This window comes from Grus americana, chromosome 4, assembly GCF_028858705.1.
Source record: "Grus americana isolate bGruAme1 chromosome 4, bGruAme1.mat, whole genome shotgun sequence".
In the NCBI taxonomy this organism is placed as follows: domain Eukaryota; kingdom Metazoa; phylum Chordata; class Aves; order Gruiformes; family Gruidae; genus Grus; species Grus americana.
Window position 1 is genome coordinate 12,599,575 of NC_072855.1, and position 19,140 is coordinate 12,618,714.

The 19,140-nt window shown below is 40.4% G+C and overlaps 1 protein-coding gene across 6 annotated transcripts in view; it reads right to left on the reverse strand.

Moving 5' to 3' along the window:
• The window catches only part of SORCS2 (sortilin related VPS10 domain containing receptor 2), a 562,341-nt gene that overhangs the window by 231,188 nt on the left and 312,013 nt on the right, over window positions 1–19,140 (reverse strand). For all 6 annotated transcript variants that reach the window (XM_054823228.1, XM_054823227.1, XM_054823226.1 and 3 more), the window contains exon 3: window positions 4,506–4,605. In XM_054823228.1, the coding sequence (XP_054679203.1) occupies window positions 4,506–4,605 (100 nt within the window). The remainder of the gene's footprint in view (window positions 1–4,505; window positions 4,606–19,140) is intronic.

Sequence of the window (19,140 nt, forward strand, 5' to 3'; positions counted from 1 at the left end):
GAATACACATTTGTCATCTCACCTTTTAGTTTGGAAAAACATGCAGCTATTGGTTATTGTGACAGCTGGGAAATGCAAGTGTTCAACCCATTTAACTAATAAGTCAGTGTACGCACAATCAACATTTATTTTCTCTTAATATGAAAAGCCTGAATATACACTGCTTAGCTACCTGTTTTCCAGAAGCATACAAACAGAAGGATGGATGCATCAGTTACATCAGCACCAATGAAAATGAAAATGTGCTGAATGTAGGGCATATCAGTGTGCTCATTTAACTCCTCCCCAGCAACATTCTACAAACAGAATTAAAGCAAATATGTAATTTCTACATCCAACAGCATATATGCCCTAAAAATGTTAAATATTTTGTTGATAATTTAGCTCAGTGAAGCTGAATTCTGCTAACATTTGTCTTCTGTAGAAAGAATTTACTTTGTTCAGCTGACTCCAGATTGACACTACGGAAAGCATAATCCCATACTCCATGAACCATGTGCATCACTTCCAAATCACAATTATAATGCTGTTTTGGAAAACAGAGGATACAAATCAAGTTATTTCCCCCATGTGGTACATGATGGGATGCCTGCGCTACTTGATCCATATTGGCATAGAATAATTACTGAAAGGAAGATAATTACGTAAGTTCTGTTGTTTAAAGTGCAGGAACATCCCTTATAAATGCACAGCACTTCAAGGCCTGCATAGAGTAAGGCTATGTTATGCCACAGATCAATGAAGAAGTGCTTCAAATGGAGAAGTTAGCATCAGAGACCTTACCTAGGAGAACTCACCTTCATTACTCTACAACTTTCCAAAACCATGTCAGAATAACTGTTTCAGTGTCTTTGGTTGCAGGTTTATACTACATTAAAAACAGACAGAATGCAAATATTAATGTATCCTTAGGAAGCGTGAACTCTTAATTACAGTGTTACCTCGCCTATTAGTCTGTTGTTTCATAGCATTTAGAGTGAGCCTACGTGGTCTTTTGCAGGTAGGTGCAATTGTCTTCTGCTTGTGCTGCTGGCTGACTGCAATTCAGCTCTGAATCACAAAAAATACAGCCACAGTTCACGCCTCCATCCCATGATTTCATCAGAAAGGCTCATTCAGAGCGATACACAAAACCCTCTAAAGCTCTACCCTCAGAGGTTTGTCATCATTTCTTGTCAAAACTGGCTTTCATAGCTTGAGTCCTGTGGTAACCGCAGCAACACAATTTCTGCGTCAGAGTTCTGCTGTGTTGAGCCAGAAAAAGATCCAGACTGAGTGAATTTACCTCAATCATCAAAAGATTGTGCAGACATGACCTTGATATAACTCCTTCCTGATTTGTCTTAGACTCGTGAACAGTACTCATTGCAACTTGTTCATAGAAGGGTAAGAGAGAAAAGGAATGTGCCACTTCTGTGCATGGATTTAGTAGGGTTTATAAATTCCTCCCACCAGCTTGTTCAAACTCCTCAGCATTCCTGTAGTTTACCTTGTAATTTTGTTCTTTTTTTTTTTTTTTTAATACAAATTCTTTTCCATGGAACACTATGTGAAAAGGATGCTGTTGTACTCTCTTCATCTGCTAATGCACTTCTTCATGAACAGCATTATAATTCTGTGGAATTTTAACTTCTTAAACATCAGGGTAGGGAAGATAAGATGTATAAACTTTTGCTCCTTTTCAATCCATCTTAAGAAAATGCAAGCCAGAGCAATTCATAGGGACTGAAAGTTTCCAGTATGATTTCACACTTGCTCTACAAAGCTCACTTATAAGTCCATTAGTCTGAATGATACAATTGCAGCTTACAGAGCAGAAGCATGTTGAGTGAAACTCTAAGTCACTCCAGGAGCTGGTATACTGGCAGAGATAAACTGAAGAAATAATGTCAGTCCAGGAACTAGACTGGAGCCTTCTAGCAAATATTTTATCTGATTGCATTCCAAAACAACAATAGTTTTCCATCTCTTTGTATGTCTCTGTAGGAAGCTGCAGTGAGACTCTGTTCAGACCCACGATCACCACAAAGTCGTTTATAGTAACCTCCATAAGATCATTGAATCTTACTCTCACAATTACAAAGAACTATGACTTTAATAGGATGAACCACCTGGAGGTACCCACGTTTCTCCATTGACTGCAGAGGGAGAGGGCTTGACTAGACACCCAAATCCCACATAGCTAAAACCAGGTAAGGTTAATGCTCTGATGACATTGAGGTGGAAATGATAAGCATTAAATCTGCATTATCAATCCTTCCACAGATGAGGTCTACAATGGATAAACGGAATGAAAGCATAACGCTTAATATGCAAAGCATTCAAAAAATCCCCATCAATGTCTTTTATCTCTGCTTTCATGCGTATTCCCAGTCTCTAAATGCTAAGTGGTAGCATGGGACTACTTACGCTTTAAATTTAAAGTACATGCTCAGTTCCAGTACACATGGTCAGCACTCCAGCAGTTTCCATTTTCAGCACATTTCAAAAGATGTGAACTGGTTGATGAAAACCCATACCATAACGATCTGAAGTCTAGTAGCATCAGGAACGAGTGAAACCCCGAGACCTTTGCTCAGCTCAGAGAAGGGAGTCAGAGCTCTAAATGTTCTATCCCACCTTACTGCAATTGGGCTGAAATGGATGGATAGGGAGACATTTTCTTCCCTCTTTCTGAATAACTTTTGTGAAATCATCTGGTAGTCTTAAGTTAGCATCCTAATCAAAAGTTCAACACCAGAAATGTTTCTGACTGACAAAGTTCTTACGACGTGGAGACTTCCTCCTTACCTGCCACATATGACTGCAACACCTCCAAGACTAGTTTGAAGCTGTTGGCTACACAATTTAACTCCAATGTTTTCAGCATTTTTGTACCATGTATGTGTGTATGTATGTATGTATATTTGCATGTATAAATAGGTCTCCCTCTGGCATCATTCACAGGCCCTAGAAATCCTTTCTGCTCTGCTGTTTTTTGTTGTTTGTATACTATTGAACAACATCTTCACAGAAGCAAACCTCAGCATAAAACCAGAGTCTTCAATGACTACCCAAAGAGACTTTCTCTAACAAATGGATTTCCATATGACATTAGTTTACTGAGCAGGCTTTGTATCTCTAAGAACTTCAAACTGTCTTGAGCAGAATATAGATTTTTCGAAGACAGGGTTAACATGAGATTTTTTGTGAATGTTGGTGTGTCCTTCAGGCTTGAAATTCAGCAGTGATCTTACCACTGTTTATTGTGCCAGATAACTGGCACAACCACATTGTCACTGACCCCCCTGTGCTATGCAGGCTTTTGTAGTGTAGCTGCGTGAGCCGAGAAAAATCCTCCACAGAGCTCTCATCTGTCTCTTACTTTTAGCTTTTATTCCCAAAACTGAAATGGGTAAAGACTTTTTTAATTCTTTTGCTCTTGAAATCACCAGCAGATCTTATCTCTGAGACACTGAGTCTGTTGAAACTTTGTGCTTCCACTTCAAGAAAAAAAAATAATTTCTGACTTTGCAGCAGATTAAAAAAATATCACCGAGCTCAGGTGTACCATGGCTTGGGCACAAAACCTTCAGTGACAATTGCAAGAGAAATAAAATATGTACTTAATCATCCAGGCAGCCTCACTGAGTTCCACTGATTTTTGATTAAGCAGAACAGACAGATAAACACAACTAACATTGTCCTTCCAATCAGTGGCCTCTGCGTGAAATCAATGCTTCTGCATTACACTGGAGTTAAAAGACCCTTATCAAGAGAAAATTCTTATTTCATGAAAGACCTACTGTGCTTGTGTTATTCACCATGTATTTCACAATTCTTGCCGTTTAAATCACAGGCATTTTGCAGACATAGAAGGGTTGTTATTGTTTGTTTTTTTTTTTTTTTTCTCATAATCACTCTTCCTGTTGCTTCTAATATAACATCCATTGTAAATACACTCAGTGGGTCGATTTGGCTCTCACTTATAAAGTCTACTTAATCTTCCCAGGCTCCATGAAAAGCTTTTTTGGTTTGGTAAGGATGCAGGAACATTTTTCAAGAAAGAGTTTCAAGGAGAGGGTTTTTTTATTTTTTAATTAAGGTTTCTCACAGGATAAGCACCATTCTCGATGACAGCCTGCCCAATCCCTATGCTTTATATTAAAGAGTGTGCAAAGGACTTTGTGCATAAAGGATGAAGAGGTTGAGCGCTAGCCTCAGAATTTAGGTGGATGTGTGAAAACCTGCAGGAGTTGCTTTTCCATTTCCGTGGAAAGCTCCATGGAAATTCCATTTCCAGGAGTCAATGGCCTCAAAAGTTTTCATAGTCCATCAAGGCATTTCTTCCTTTCTATACTATTCAGCAAGAATAAATATGCCACCTCCATATGTCACAAATTCATCTAAGGTGACCTGGAACTTTGTGAAAACCACTTCCCTATATTTTGAAAACCTGTAAAACACACTTCAGATAGTTGCAGAATCTCAGCTGCACTACAAAAAGTCATTTTTTTGCCACATACCTTTTTTTTGTTGGTGGGACAAATGTAGAAATTGTCAATAACAGTGGCAATCCCGGGCTGTAGATTCAGCTTTGTGTATAACGTCCCAAAATCTGAGGACCTGAAAGAAATCAAACATCCGTAAGTGCTCTCTTCTAAAGGCTTCAGCATTGAAACTCTGCAAAACCCCCCCCAGTTTGTAGCACTAACTATCCATTTTCAATGCTTCTCCACCATCCTTTTGTTCTTTTCAGTGCTCATTGGCTAAAAGAAACTAGAAGAAACATGCCACTATTAAGAATATTTTTCTAGGTTTGAAAAAACATGGCTAGTTCTGTCTGTATTTCGCAGTTCTGTGCGGTGCTATTTTTCATCCTGACACTGCACTGTGCAGTGACAGAAGCACAACACGTATACCTTTCCATCACCACCCACAAGGTGGGAAAAAAGAGCTAAGCGGAGGAAAGGCTCGTCTGCAAGTACTAACAGCACTTCCTTGGCTGTGCAGATAAAGAAGAGCTGACTTCAGAGCCCGGTGATGCGTAAGAGAACAATTTGTCCTGAGATCTGGAAGATTTGCAATGGACCTCTACCAAAATTTGTAATTTATAAAGGTATCCTTCCACTCCTCCAGCTCTTTTTCAGAGGATCACTTAAGTTTTGAATGAATAAAAACAAAGTCGGTACTTGGCCATCAGTATGTCACACACAGAAATCTATGAATATCTCGAACCTGGGTACTCTGCAGAAATTGTTTCATATTCCTGAAAAACCTACAGTGAACAATGGCATCGGTGCTACGCACCTGTATCTGCAATGTCTAATACAAGAAGAATGCACAAGTAAATTGTTAGCATAGGAAAATGTTTGTTAGTGAAACTCAAAGCAAATCGTATCCAAAATTAAATGACTTCGGATGAAGCCTCATTTGTTCTACATAGGATCAAAATGCACCATATGGTCTCTCCATATTTACAGTTTTTCCTTTCTCGTTTGGAAGGGGACTCAGATGCATCTAAGGCACCTGTCCCTTCGTCACCAAGAAGTCTTCCCTAGGACAGACGGTTGGTGGGAGGACTTGCACTCTATATGCCCTTTTCTTCACGGCAATAACAATCTCCTTTAAGAAATGGGGCTTAAAGTGCCCTGTCCGGTACCTCTGTGTTATTCAAACAAGTGGGAATGTGCAGCAGCTCTCCTAACCAAGAGAATCAGGATGAGACCTCTGTCCCTCCCAGCGTGACACCGAGACTGCCTATACAGCAATTTCTGCCCTATAACCCCTTTCTACCATTTCCACTGCTCCCTGGGTGAGCTCTGTCGTCACATACTCCTCGCCCAGGGGAATCACTGCTGACGTTCATAGGAACATGCCTGAGTACAGCGAGAGAGAACAGTGAGAAACCAAATCCTTGGCTGAGTGTGTGCACCCCGGGAGGTGGCCCAGAGCCTGAGGTCTCCTCCAAGCCACGTGAGGCAGAACGGTCCCTGAGGGGCTGGTGCCTGCAGAAGGCTGCCATGAGCACTGTGTGCCCCCCCTCCATCCACCCATGTCCCAGTCCTGCCAAGGATGTCACTGAAGTCAGAAGGCATGTGATACGAAGCCAGAGGTGGCTACTTTGCAATCACACATCCAGCTTTCCACGTGTTACGAGAACTTTCAGCTGTGGTTGTGGAGCAGCCTTCTATGTCTTTGGCATCACCATGCATACTGGGCACAGAATCCTATATGCCTGGATCAGGTCCCAAGGGACACCAAGTAAAGAAGGGTTCGTGTTTACCTTGCTCTTCTTCCCTCTCTACCAGTCAAAAAATGACTGGTCATAAGCCTATGACACACAGACCACACTCACAGTCTAAAATTGAGAGTTCATCTGTTTTATAGTGACATCTGAATGGATTTCATCTGGGGTTTTTTCCTCCATAATATTGCTTCACCTGCAGATATACAGCAATGCATTACAAAACTTAATGGAATCACAGCAATTCTGTTTTGACAAATAATTATGTAGAAATCACATACATACAATTGCACAGCGCTGGGTATTCAGCACCGAGCTAATTAAAATTCTAAGGGGAATAGGATGGACAATGCTAAACCTAATTTGCCGGAGGTGTTTGACAGAAAAGAAATTAAAGCGGACTAAAATACTGACTTCAGCCAGATGTACTGAAATCATGCAGAACAAGTATGTATGATGGAAACAGAACCTAGTCTATTCTCTTTGAGGAAAGAATATCAGGTCAGTGGTTTGCACAGTAATAACATCCTGAAATAATTCTCTGAACCTTAAAGATGATCCAATTTACTTTGAAGAGGCAGTTCCAGAATTAATACAATGGGACCACTGGAGAGTGACGCTGCAGGAGGGACAGTGGTGGCAACTGTATCAAGGTATGAAAAGAGTACAAGCAGGAAGCCCAAAGAGGATAAGCCATTTCAAAGATAAAAAGTTCCAGTCTAAAACTTCCTCTTCTAATTCTCATGGCTTATAAATGTACTACAAGAAAAGAATAAAGTTGTAACAAAAAGAGTACACTAAGGTAACTAAGGTATTTTGAGACAAAGGTAGAAAAAACTATATAGTCAAAAATCTTTTATTTTCTGGTACAAATTAGCTATCTCAAGGGGAAAACAACCCCAAACAATTCCACTCTGAGACAGCAGGCTAATGCACATCCATAAAGATACACCATGCTTAAGCAGCAAGACTGGATTGGCAGAAGATCTGTGGATCTATGGAGAAATTTATTCAGACTCCCAAGTCTTTTTTACTATAACCCAGCCTTAAGCGAGTCCAGGAACATCAGCTACTCTTTGAGACATTTACATACAAGAGGACATAGTTCAAGGATATCATTGAAGGGAAGCACTGTCCAAAATAATTGGTTTTCCAAATCTGCTATAATCCAGAGAAAACAGGTTACCGCAACTTTTTAGCTTGAGATAGAAATTCCAAGTTCCTGACTCTGCATATATAAAGAATTAACATTTTGAAGCACATAGCTAGAACAGAATTCCTTGTGATTGCACTACAGGGCTACAGACAGGGCTGAGGAGGATGAATTTTGGGATCTCAGAGCATGCATATTTCAAGTATATATTAAGAAGCACAAAATGTATTTTGTACCAAATTCAGGAAAGAAGCAGCCCTTTATGCTCTTCCAGTCATAGAGATTTTTTCTGTGTGTTAAAAACCAAACTTGTGCTGTGCCAAAAATGTTAAGGAAAGGGAAAAAAAAATCCACAAATGAACCATCTGTGTTTATCAGGATAAACACATTCTCTTTCCTCCCTAAAAATTCATGAAAAGATATGTCAAGGTATAATGGAAAGAGGATACACATGTATCTGATAAGAAGAGTAAAACATCCTTCAATAGCATGGTTTATTTGCAGTGGTGGCACAGCAGCACAACTCCATAAACCAGAGCAAGAAGTTTCAAGGTTGATTTCATAAAGATGGGCCTGACCTGTGGTTCTGAGTGATCTGGATGCAGCTAGGGACCATTTTGGCTTTCTGTGAGATGTTCCAGGGGATACAGCAAGCTATCCATGGGCTGCTTGCCGCTGCTGCTTATCCACCTGGGCACTAAAGGCTACAGATTGTATAGATGTTTCCTAGTACAGCAAAACTCAGCAGAGGACTCACAGAAACACATCTTTCAGTATTCAGGTGATAGGCCACTCAAGACAGGCCAGACCATCGGAGGCTGGAATGACATGATTACTCATGTACTGATGCAGACATCACACAACCTGTTTCTGACAGGGCTTGTGGCTGGGTAATAGCTGCTTTGAAGGTGTGTACATCTGCTGAAATATGTGCCGTTCTTCTTTTTTATTCTTTAAGGAAAAATCACTTGTCACTGTAACAACGTCAAGTTGAAATAGCAATTATCAAAATAAAAAAATGATATTACTGCACAGACAGAATTATGCCTTTTTAGCTTGTTTTAATACTGTGAGCTCAAATGATAGTTGAGAAAACTTCCAAGTGGTACAGAAATGTACCCTGATGAAACAAAACTTCCAAAGCCCCTAAACTCTGAGAAATTTGAGTCTCGTCCTTAAAAATGTAACTTTTTTATATTTGAGCTAAAATAAATGTATGCCTAACATAATTTGGAACTGTACCTAAATGCTGAGTCTGGACATCTTCCAACAGAAATATTGAGAAAGAAGAAATTTAAGAGATATCAAAAGAGACACAAACCAAATGTTTGCCTCTCCAAACTTCACTATCATTATACAGCTCTCCACTGATGACTCACATCTATGATTCAGTATTGCTCATTGTTAGTTGTTTTTCCAGATTATATTTACAAGTGTATATTAAAATATATATGAGAAGCATTATAATGTATAAAGTAAGATGTTAAGGAAAATTTTAGAAAGATCGAAATTGGATTCCCAAGTAAAATTTAACACTCAAAGAAAATAACTGCAAATGCTTCCTTCCCTGTTTTCTTTTATTCTTAATGAATTGAAGAGACACACTGGAAAGAGAATGGTTGGAACACTTAATACACATGTTCATCGGATTTCCTCTATCATTTCTTCTTGAAGATTAATTCAAGATTAATTCAAGATTAATTCAAGCTCCATTCCAGCCAAATGAGCCATACAAGCCCTATTAACTGAAAATCCTAGAAGACAACAATGAAGAGATTTCAAATGACTCATGGATTATTTAACTAGTGAAACAAAAAGAAAGCCTTTGGAAAAAAACAAATACGAAAGATCTGCTGGTTTAGATTATTGATAAAATGTTGGAAAAAAAAGATTCAATTGAGATGCACGTTACAGAATCAAGGAAGAGTGGATCTGTGCATAACACTCACCAGAATTCTTCCCACTTAATTTTCTCCAGACTGTATGGCAAATGTCATCTCCTTGCCTTCCTCTCCTTTTGGTTAGAAGAACAATCCTGTATTTATACCATTTAAAGTGCAAGAGAAATTAATTCAGGTTCTTGCTCTATCACGGCCTTATGTCTAACACCAGGATTTCCTTTATGTTCTGGTCCCTCACCTGAAAAATAGAGACAGCACTGTCTCCTATACCTCAAATGTCTGTAAGGAAAATAGACATCTAGAGAACAGCAGAGGAATGAAGAACTGGCTGATGGAGTATCTAAAACAGATATATCAGAAGTTCTAACAACAAAGTCCAGGACAAACCTGAAAGGGATGTAACCAGAGGAATGTCATTAAAGAAGTGGTACTTTAATGTAACTTCTTTATTTAAACAGAAGACTTCAAGGGCTGTTACTCATACAATATGGAAATTGCAGAGATGCTGCTTAGCCTCATAAAACCTTTTTAAACAGCAACAAAACCCCTCCAGAATCCCAAAGTCTTTCTTCAGAGTGGAAACACATCATAACGTTGGGTTCCAATACCTGACTCATGTATTGAGGAATTCGTGCAGATGGAAGTTTCTTCAAAGGCTGTAGAAGAGTATGACTCCTAGCAATCCAATTAACAGATTACTCATCAGCTATCAGCTCTGCTGGAGTACTTTCTGAAAATACCTCTCTCTCTGCTTTCCAGAAAAGTGGAGCCTTTTTGAAGTTACATATTTTTCCTCTTAAAAACAGAAATACAGAAATGTTTCTTACTTAATCCAGTTTTATACTATGGAATCAATAGCATTGGCAAAAGCTAACCAAGAAACAGTTTAGCAACTTCACATTTAGGCAATACAGAGTTTACCAAAACTCTTTTTTTTCCCCAAAAGCACTACTAAGATGATTGTATCCTGGTTTTACTTACCAATCCATTCCTGATAACATATATTGATCACATATGCTGATAACATAGATATTTTTAGAACTGTGGATTATCACAACAGCCTTTTTAGCTGAAGTGACCTACTCTGTAATGCTCTGAAGAGTACAGAACACGGTGCAACTCTGCATTTATAGAATTACAGAGATTTCTTCCCATACTTCCAGGTATTATGTGCACATGAAGAGCCCTACAGTCTCGGTCACTACATGGGTGCACTACAAAGGACAGGTGGCCCTTTATAGTGGCTTTTTAGTGACCTGTAAACATGTATGATTGTAAAATACTGACTCCAAAAAATCCACAGAAAAAACCCCACTTTAAACCAAAACACTGAACGGCCACATTCGTATCAAGTGAGAACTCAAGGAGGATCAAAACATCACAAATACTAGAACTGGGCTTTTATTCAATGCATTAAATACACCCAATTCAATAGGCTGCACCAAGAGGGAAAACCAGTCCTCTGTAGCAGATACTAAAAGCAAGGATTACCCTGGTAGGTGACTTCAGGGAGTCACATCCTTCCTCGGACCTTAAAATCACTCGGATACTTAAAAATCAGACAAGACAAATGCTAAATGATGCTACACATCTGGTTTCTCCCCTGAGGGTTCGACAACCAGCTCCCCTGACGTTACACGGTACCTGGGCTGACCGTGCCCCATACTGGCATGCCAGGCTACAACTTTCTATCGTGATGTTGCAATTACCTTTGCAAGAAATGTTTCGAAGCCCACTTTTCCCAGGAATTACCCTGTCTCAGAGCTGTCTGAACACAAAGCTTTGCATGTACAGGAACCATTCATGTTTTCTTATGGGGGAACATGGAAGGTGATAAACAGAGCTCTGTGTACGGATGGGGGTGTTACTTGGCACAGAAATTCAAGCTATATAATACTTTCTTACATATTGTATCATGTTTGCCCTTACTGGTATCTCCTGTCATGTATTTATCGTGTACTGGTTTTGGTAATTACTTAATCTGTACAATATACAGACACACTTAAACTCCAATAGTTAGCAGCATTGTGTCTTTAGTATATACTACATATCTTCAGTGCTTTATTTAAACAGTCCTACTCTGCATATTCTCACTGTACACCACCACAGTTATCTTTTGCAGCTCTTCATTAGACCTTCAATATACCACAAACATCCTGCTCATTAGCCTATAATCACACTGCTTATCAGTTACATTTTCAAGCTCCTCATTACTTTGCTGCACAGCTCCAATAATTAGACTTTATATTTTACAGGCCTGCAAAACATTGCATTAGCTTCTATTAGCTGCAGCCATCACCTTTTCTCCCAGAAAACAGTTACTTTAGGTAGGAGACCTATTCTGAAGCTACTGTCTTGGTGCATTAATTCCATCACCAACACACAGCACTCGCTGACGGCACGTCTTGGAAGGTACAGCCTGTAGCCACGCTTCCAGTACACAGATATTTGTGATGAATCCGTTCAACCATGAAACAAGCAGCGTCACAGTGACAAAGCAGACAAGACACTGCCAGGAAGACAGGGTTATGTCTTATTTTTGTAAAAAGTAAAAGCTCTGTGTTATTTCTTCCTCCTTAGCTTTGCAACGCAGGCAGGGCTGGGGCAGGCAGCAGTAAATGACTGAAATGATCCACATTCAGATTAATGGTTTTGAAGACTTATTTTTAACCTGGATCATTTCAGTAATCCTGTTTACAACTCAGCCCCACAAACAATTGCAATGACCTAAATAAGGGAGTAGAAAAAGAGAATGAAATTGTGGGAAATAAGGAAAGATCAATTCCTTACCACACTTTCTTCACTGAATTCAACATATCACGTAATTAATTGTTAGTATGCAAGCATTTATCCTAAGAAACAGTCCTGTGTGGATTTAGTTTCAGCTGCTGCAAATCCAGCATCGCACGAGGTCTCAGCAAGGAATGGAGTATATCACGGAGCATTTGAGGGGTTTGCTACCGAGAGACAGCTCTGGCATATTAGAAACATAAATAAAATACCTGAACTGATAACTCAGTGCTACAAAAATGATTAATATTAATTGGGGGTGGGGGGTGTTGTACCATAAAAATGCTAGCTGGATTAGATTACAGGAAGGATTTTACCGTTAGGTATGCATTTTTTAATAAAAAGGCTTTCCTTCACAACCTCAATTTATTATTTCTCTGTGTTGGGAAAAAACTAGTGGCTTCACTTAACCATTTCATTACTACCTACAAAAGAAATGAATACTTCACATCCAATATAGTGCTACCAGCCTTCCATCAATTTGAACAACCAACCACCACAGCTTTTTAGCTGTGTTTGTTGAAAATTAAGGGAAAATAAACAAGAAAGAAAAGCCTTTGGTGCTAAAATGCAATACTCCAAAATTATGCTTACAAACCAGATGGCCAAAAGTAGAAACACCCTTACATCACCTCCAGCACGATTCCTCTTTTGTGTGTGCTCTGATTGGAAATGAGTAATTACATAGGAAAATTTCTCATCGCACATACTTGTGTTCTTTGGGGAAAGGGGATAGTTTAAGAACATTTTCTTGAGGTTTGCAAGGAGCATGAAAATTCTCCACCATGGAAAAATGCTAGGTATTTCCAAGTGCCCAGGCTTTTTATTTAAACCACTACACACAGCTGAAATATTTCTGAAACAACTTTATTTTCAGTCAGTCAGCTCCTTGGAAGGCAAGAAGGATGTTGGGATGTATGAGAAGAGAGAATTTGGCTTTGTGCTTTGTAATCGCTGGATAGATCCGGCTGCAACAAGAACATTTAGGAAATTAAAAAAGAACTGATAATAATTTAATAAATTGTATGTGCACATTCACACACGATTAGGTATTCCTCTAGTAATGGGTTCTGCCAACTATAATAGTCAGCTACTTACTCTTGAGTAAGTGGAACTCTAACTCCAATTGTAGAAGTTTTTGCTTTTGCTGCTGAAGTGCTGACCTCAACTTTATGGTTGCTCTGGGGGAGGTGGGTGGGGAGTGAATTATATGGCCAGGTTGTAGCACTTTATAAAAAGGTAAATGAAGTCAATGTTTTGTCAGTAATTTGACTGTGGTACTCTGCACCTGAAGCCAAATGCTTGGCAGAACTAAGGAAGTAACTGGACATTTTTATAAAGAATGAAAAAATCCCCAAACAGTAAGTAAACACAGATAAATAGACTCTGGAAGGTATCAAGCCTTATACTGAGCGTATTGGAGACCTATCAGCTGCCCCATGGTTGTCTGCTGTGGGTTTTCTGACATGCTTCTCTGAAACTGCTAGTGCACATCAGGGATGGAGGCTGAGCAATGCCCAGCTGCAGCACAAGTTCATCCAGGATATCAGTTCCCATGTCCCCAGTGTCAAAGGAGTGATTATTCTAAGTTATTACAATTGCATCAGGAACGAAACTTTTACAAGGAATTTTAAGGCATCATTTTGAATTTCTCTGCTGCAACAGTTCACTGTCCATGTCAAAAATACCGCCTGCCTCACCCACATCTGCCCATGAACGAGATGATGTGTCTGAAATCATGAAAACTTGGACAGTTAAATAAGATCAAGTCTTCTTAACAGCCTTTAAATTTATTATTTTTTTCCCCCAAGTTTTCTTAATAGCCGTATGTCTGTGCCACCTGAACTGGCAATTTGCAGAATATGGTGAGAAAGCCTGCAGTTAATGACACCTGAGGATGCTTCGACTGGGGGAATTCAAATGATCACAACCACTTCAGCAGGATTTGTTTCTGTTACTAGCTAATGACCCCAGTCATAATCTCCTAATAGCCTTCTGCAATTGCTGAAGCATTTTTTTTTTTAATTTATTTTGTTTAGAGCTTTCAGCAGCCAAATTTCCCTTGTAGTCATTCTCCTGTAACTGCAGTGACACCTGGGGAGGGCCGAGCCCATCAGCTGTAGTTTGGCCTGCTGTTGACCTTGGCAAGCCAGCAGCACATAAAGCCCCAGCAGATGTTTCTGCTTTTATAGCAGCTCTTCCAAACCCTTGGCCAGACATAAATCCAAAATGGATCCAGAAAAGAGACAAACAGTGCCACTATCATGGCTCTTAAAATTAGAAGGCAGAACCAGCCTTTTCTGCAGGACTCTGAGAGACCATTAGCAGCAGAAGGTGCCATGAAGTGTTCCCATAAATTATGCAGACAGATTACGAGGGCCAGCCACAGCAAATGCAGCACATTTTGCAGTACCTCACAGTTTGCTAGGAAACAGAATCCTAAGACAAATAAACGCATTTACATAGGAGTTTCCAAACAGAGAAGATCACACTTTGTAGCAACAAGTAGAGGAAGCAGGCAGTTTTATGGCCATTAACACTTTCACGTGGATCTACGGTGCTTCCACACCATGTTAATGAATGTTCTAAAAATAAAACAGCAAGGAGATGATCCTTGGCAGAAGAAATCTTCTGAATACATGCCACACTGGATCTATTTTGTAAAAAAAGTCACACGAAGAGTTTTTACAGCTGACACTGTGCTTTATAGGAGATAGGGTTGATGTATACCAGGGTGACATGCTAATACATGTGTTCACTTGATGATGATTAACTGCTCTTAACGGAAGCTTGGTCCATTATATATTGTTGCCATGTAACTTCAAATGGAAGTGAAAACAACCCCCACAGAATAAGAAGAGTTCTCTACATTCAAAACAACACAAAGCACTCAAGGAGCTGTAAACTTCAATCACATTCTTGTCTGGCATTAAAGGAGATTAGGAGGAGAAAAAAGTGACCCAGCGTCAAAGGAAGAGTTCTTTTTGTAGGAGTGAAAGTTATTACATGTTCTACTTCCCCTAGCATCTACCATTCAAGCTCAGATGGATCTGCCAGCAGAGGATGAAACTCTGCAGGTCTGGGGCTGCTGGGGTGTCTGGGTCTCCCACTGAGGCTGGGACAGCAGGAGATGGGCTCCTTCCTTGCAGGAGCCTTGTGGTAGTGGAAGATCTAGGTCACCAAGCGAAGAGCTGCAGATGGAGGTCAGCAGACTTCACAGCTTCTGAGATGATGGGAAAAAGATCCATGGGATGATGACAACAAGTTTGTAGATGATACAAAACTGTGAGGAGTGACTGATACATCAGTGATACATCCTGTGGAGATATGGGCAAACAGGAATCTCATGAAGCTCAACAGAGAGGTGCAAAGTGCTGCACCTGGAGAGGAATAACCCCATCCATCAGTACGTACTGGAGGCCAACAGGCTGGAAAGCAGCTTTGCAGAAAAGGCCCTGGGAGTACTGGTGGACATCAACTTGAATGTAAGCCAGCAATTTGCCCTTGCAGCAAAGAAAGTCAACAGTCTCTCAGGCTTCATCAGGAAGAGCATTGCCAGCAAGCCAAGGGAGGTGATCGTTCCCAGTCAGCACTGGTGAGACACATCTGCAGTACTGTGGTCCCTCAGTACGAGAAAGGCATAGACATACTGGAGTGAACCCAGCAAAGAGCCACAAAGATGATTAGAGACTGGAGCACCTACCACATAGGGCGAGGCTGAGAGAGCTGGGACTGTTCAGCCTGGAGAAGAGAAGGCTCAGGGGAAACCTTATCAATATATATAAATACCTGATGAGAGGGTACAAAGATGGAGCCAGACTCTTCTTGGCAGTGCCCCGTGACAAGACAAGAGGCAATGGGCACAAATTGAGATACATTAAATTCCATTTAAATGTAAGAAAAAAATCTTTTTTACCATAAGGGTGGTTGAACACCAGAACAGATTGCCCAGAGAGGTTACGGAATCTCCATCCTTGGAGATACTCAAAACGCAACTGGACAAGGTGTTTTCAGCAAGGGGGCTGGAGTCAGTGATGTCAAGAGTTCCCTTCCAACCTCAATCAATTTGCAATTCTGCAGTTACTGAAAATTACATAACATGATTTGGTTTTGTTGAAGATACTGTGTAACAAAAATCATTTTCTGTAGACAACCAACACAATTAGAGCATCACCAAGTCACAGAGAGAATTTATCTGAATATTTTCTAGGAAATTCCCAAGTTCACATAAAGTCTCGACCATACTAAAAACAAAAGCGTTGTCATTTTAAGTTCATTGGAATCAGAACTCTGCCTGGAATCTGCTTGTGCCAAAGAACTGCCAAACTGCAGCAGTGTTGGTTAAGCCACCAAAAGATACCCTCCCATTTTCTGATAGGCAGCGTACTTACAACATAGGGCCTGCACAATCTTAGGATATGAAGTCTGAAATTATAGTTGTATCCCAAACTCTACAACTGCAGTTTGAAAGGTGGCACAGAAGCATCTTATCTGAATTTCTTTTTGCAGTCATATAGCTAAGTCTTATTCAACTGCCCAAAGCACTCAAGCTTACATGAAAAAAAAAAAAGAAAGTGGTTTTGCTCAACAAAACTTTTTTTTTTTTCTTTTCTGCTGTTGTTGATTCCACTCAAAACCACCACTTTGGGGAATTTAACCTATGAAAGCTTTGGCAAACCTTTTGGTATCTGTGGTCAAGCCTCAGATTCATAGTGAAAATTCATCACAACACCACTACTCTACAAATAAATGTACAGATCCCAAATGCTAGCCACTAGTCCCACCAGACATATTAAGTACCTTTTATACATGGCTCAGAAAACAGCTTGATCTTACACCAATAAAATGAAAACCAACATGCCAGTGTTTGAGGAGAGACTATGACACATTTGCTGTTCTTACTTCCAAATCGTATCCACGCCAAGGCAGTCTTTTTCAAAGAAAGCAAGACTCTAGCTATCATTGGAGAAAGCAAAAGGAGGGTGGTTAGGAGGAGTCGCACAATGCAATGCCTGTTGCCCCACATTTGTGGGTAATCCTATGGAACACAGCAGACTGCAGTCTGCTCTCCCCTCAGCCTCATATGGTAAAGTAAATTTACATGTAAATGTATCCTGTGTTCTGACTGGATCAGACTGTATCTCCAGATATGAACTAACTTCTGTGGTTTTTTTTTTTACTGAGACAAACTCTCATTATCATCATGAGACAATGAACAAGTGAAAAGGCCTCACGATATATCTAAAAGACACATGTAAAATCTTGGCTGTTGAATGCATCTGAAGTCCTTTTACATGCAGGCATTTTATATTTTGGCTAATTTTTAACATCCCGTGCTAATAAAAATGAGAGATCTGAGTCATAATTTTGTTGTTCCTATACATTTAATTAGTAGATAAAGAGAAATCCTTCTTCTAAAGCCATCTGTCTAAATTTAGACCATGTCGTATTAAACTGGTAGACTGGCTGTATTTAACATTACCACTGATTAACCTGTCTGTAACATCTAACCCTGTAGAACAAAAGCCACAGAAGATTTAAGAAAAAGAAATACAGTGGCACCACAGGGCAGGCTAAAAAGTCCCAAAAACTTTCAGCGGGAAGTTAGAGGACAATGACCTAGCTTCTCAGCTGTATATTTGCCAAATGCATTGACAGTGAAGCTTGCACACTCATACAAAGGAGTATTTAATAACTGAAATAAAATTGGTTTTAATGGCTGTAAATGACCATCCTTGAGTTATCAATACTAAAACCTGATAATTCTTAAGTGCATTTAACCATATTGCTGGCAAAAATGCCAGGAAGCCTGCATGGATGAACAAGGAGCTCCAGGCCAAACTCAAATGCAACAAGGAAGCCTACAGAGGGTGGAAGCAAGGGCAGGTAGCCTGGGAAGAATACAGAGAAATTGTCTGAGCAGCCAGGGATCAGGTTAGGAAAGCTAAAGCCCTCATAGGACTAAATCTGGCCAGGGATGTTAAGGGCCACAAGAAAAGCCTCTATAGGTATGTCAGTGATAAAAGGAAGACCAGGGAAAATGTGGGCCCTCTTGAGAAGAAAATGGGAGACCTGGTTATCTGGGATATGGAGAAGGCTGAAGTACTCAATGACTTCTCTGCCTCAGTCTTCACTGGCAAGTGCTCGAGCCACACTGCACAGGTCACAGACAACAAAGACAGGGACTGGGAGAATGAAGAACCACCCACTGTAGGAGAAGATCAGGATCAAGACCATCTAAGGCACCTGAAGGTGCACAAGCCTATTGCATCTGATGAGATGCATCCACAGGTCCTGAGGAAAATGGCAGATGAAGTTGCTAAGCCACTCTCCATCATATATGAGAAGTTGTGGCAGCCTGGTGAAGTTCCCACTGACTGTAAAAGGGGAAACATAAACCACATTTTTAAAAAGGGAAAAAAGGAAGACCTGGGGAACTACAGGCTGGTCAGCCTCATCTCCATGCCTGGCAAGATCATGGAGCAGATCCTCCTGGAAACTATGCTCAGGCACATGGAAAATAAGGAGGTGATTGGTGACAGCCAACATGACTTCACTAAGGGGAAATCATGCCTGACAAATTTGGTGGCCTTCTATGATGAGATTACAGCACTGGTGGATGAGCTAAAAGCAACTCATGTCATCTGCCTGGACTTGTGCAAAGCATTTGACACTGTCCTGCACAACATCCTTGTCTCTAAATTGGAGAGACATGGATTTGACAGATGGACCACTTGGTGGATAAGGAATTGGCTGGATGGTTGCACTCAAAGAGTTGCTCTTAACTGCTTGAGGTCCAGGTGGAGATCAGTGATGAGTGGTGCTCCTCAGGGGCCGCTATTGGGACCAGCAGTAATATCTTTGTCAGTGACATGGACGGTGGGATCAAGTGCACTCTCAGCAAGTTCCCAAGGACACCAAGCTGTGTGGTGTGGTCGACACACTGGAGGGAAGGGACGCCATCCAGAGGGACCTTGACAGGCTGGAGAGTTGGGCCCATGCAAACCTCATGAAGTTCAACAAGGTCAAGTGCAAGGTCCTGCACATGGGTCGGGGCAATACCAAGCACA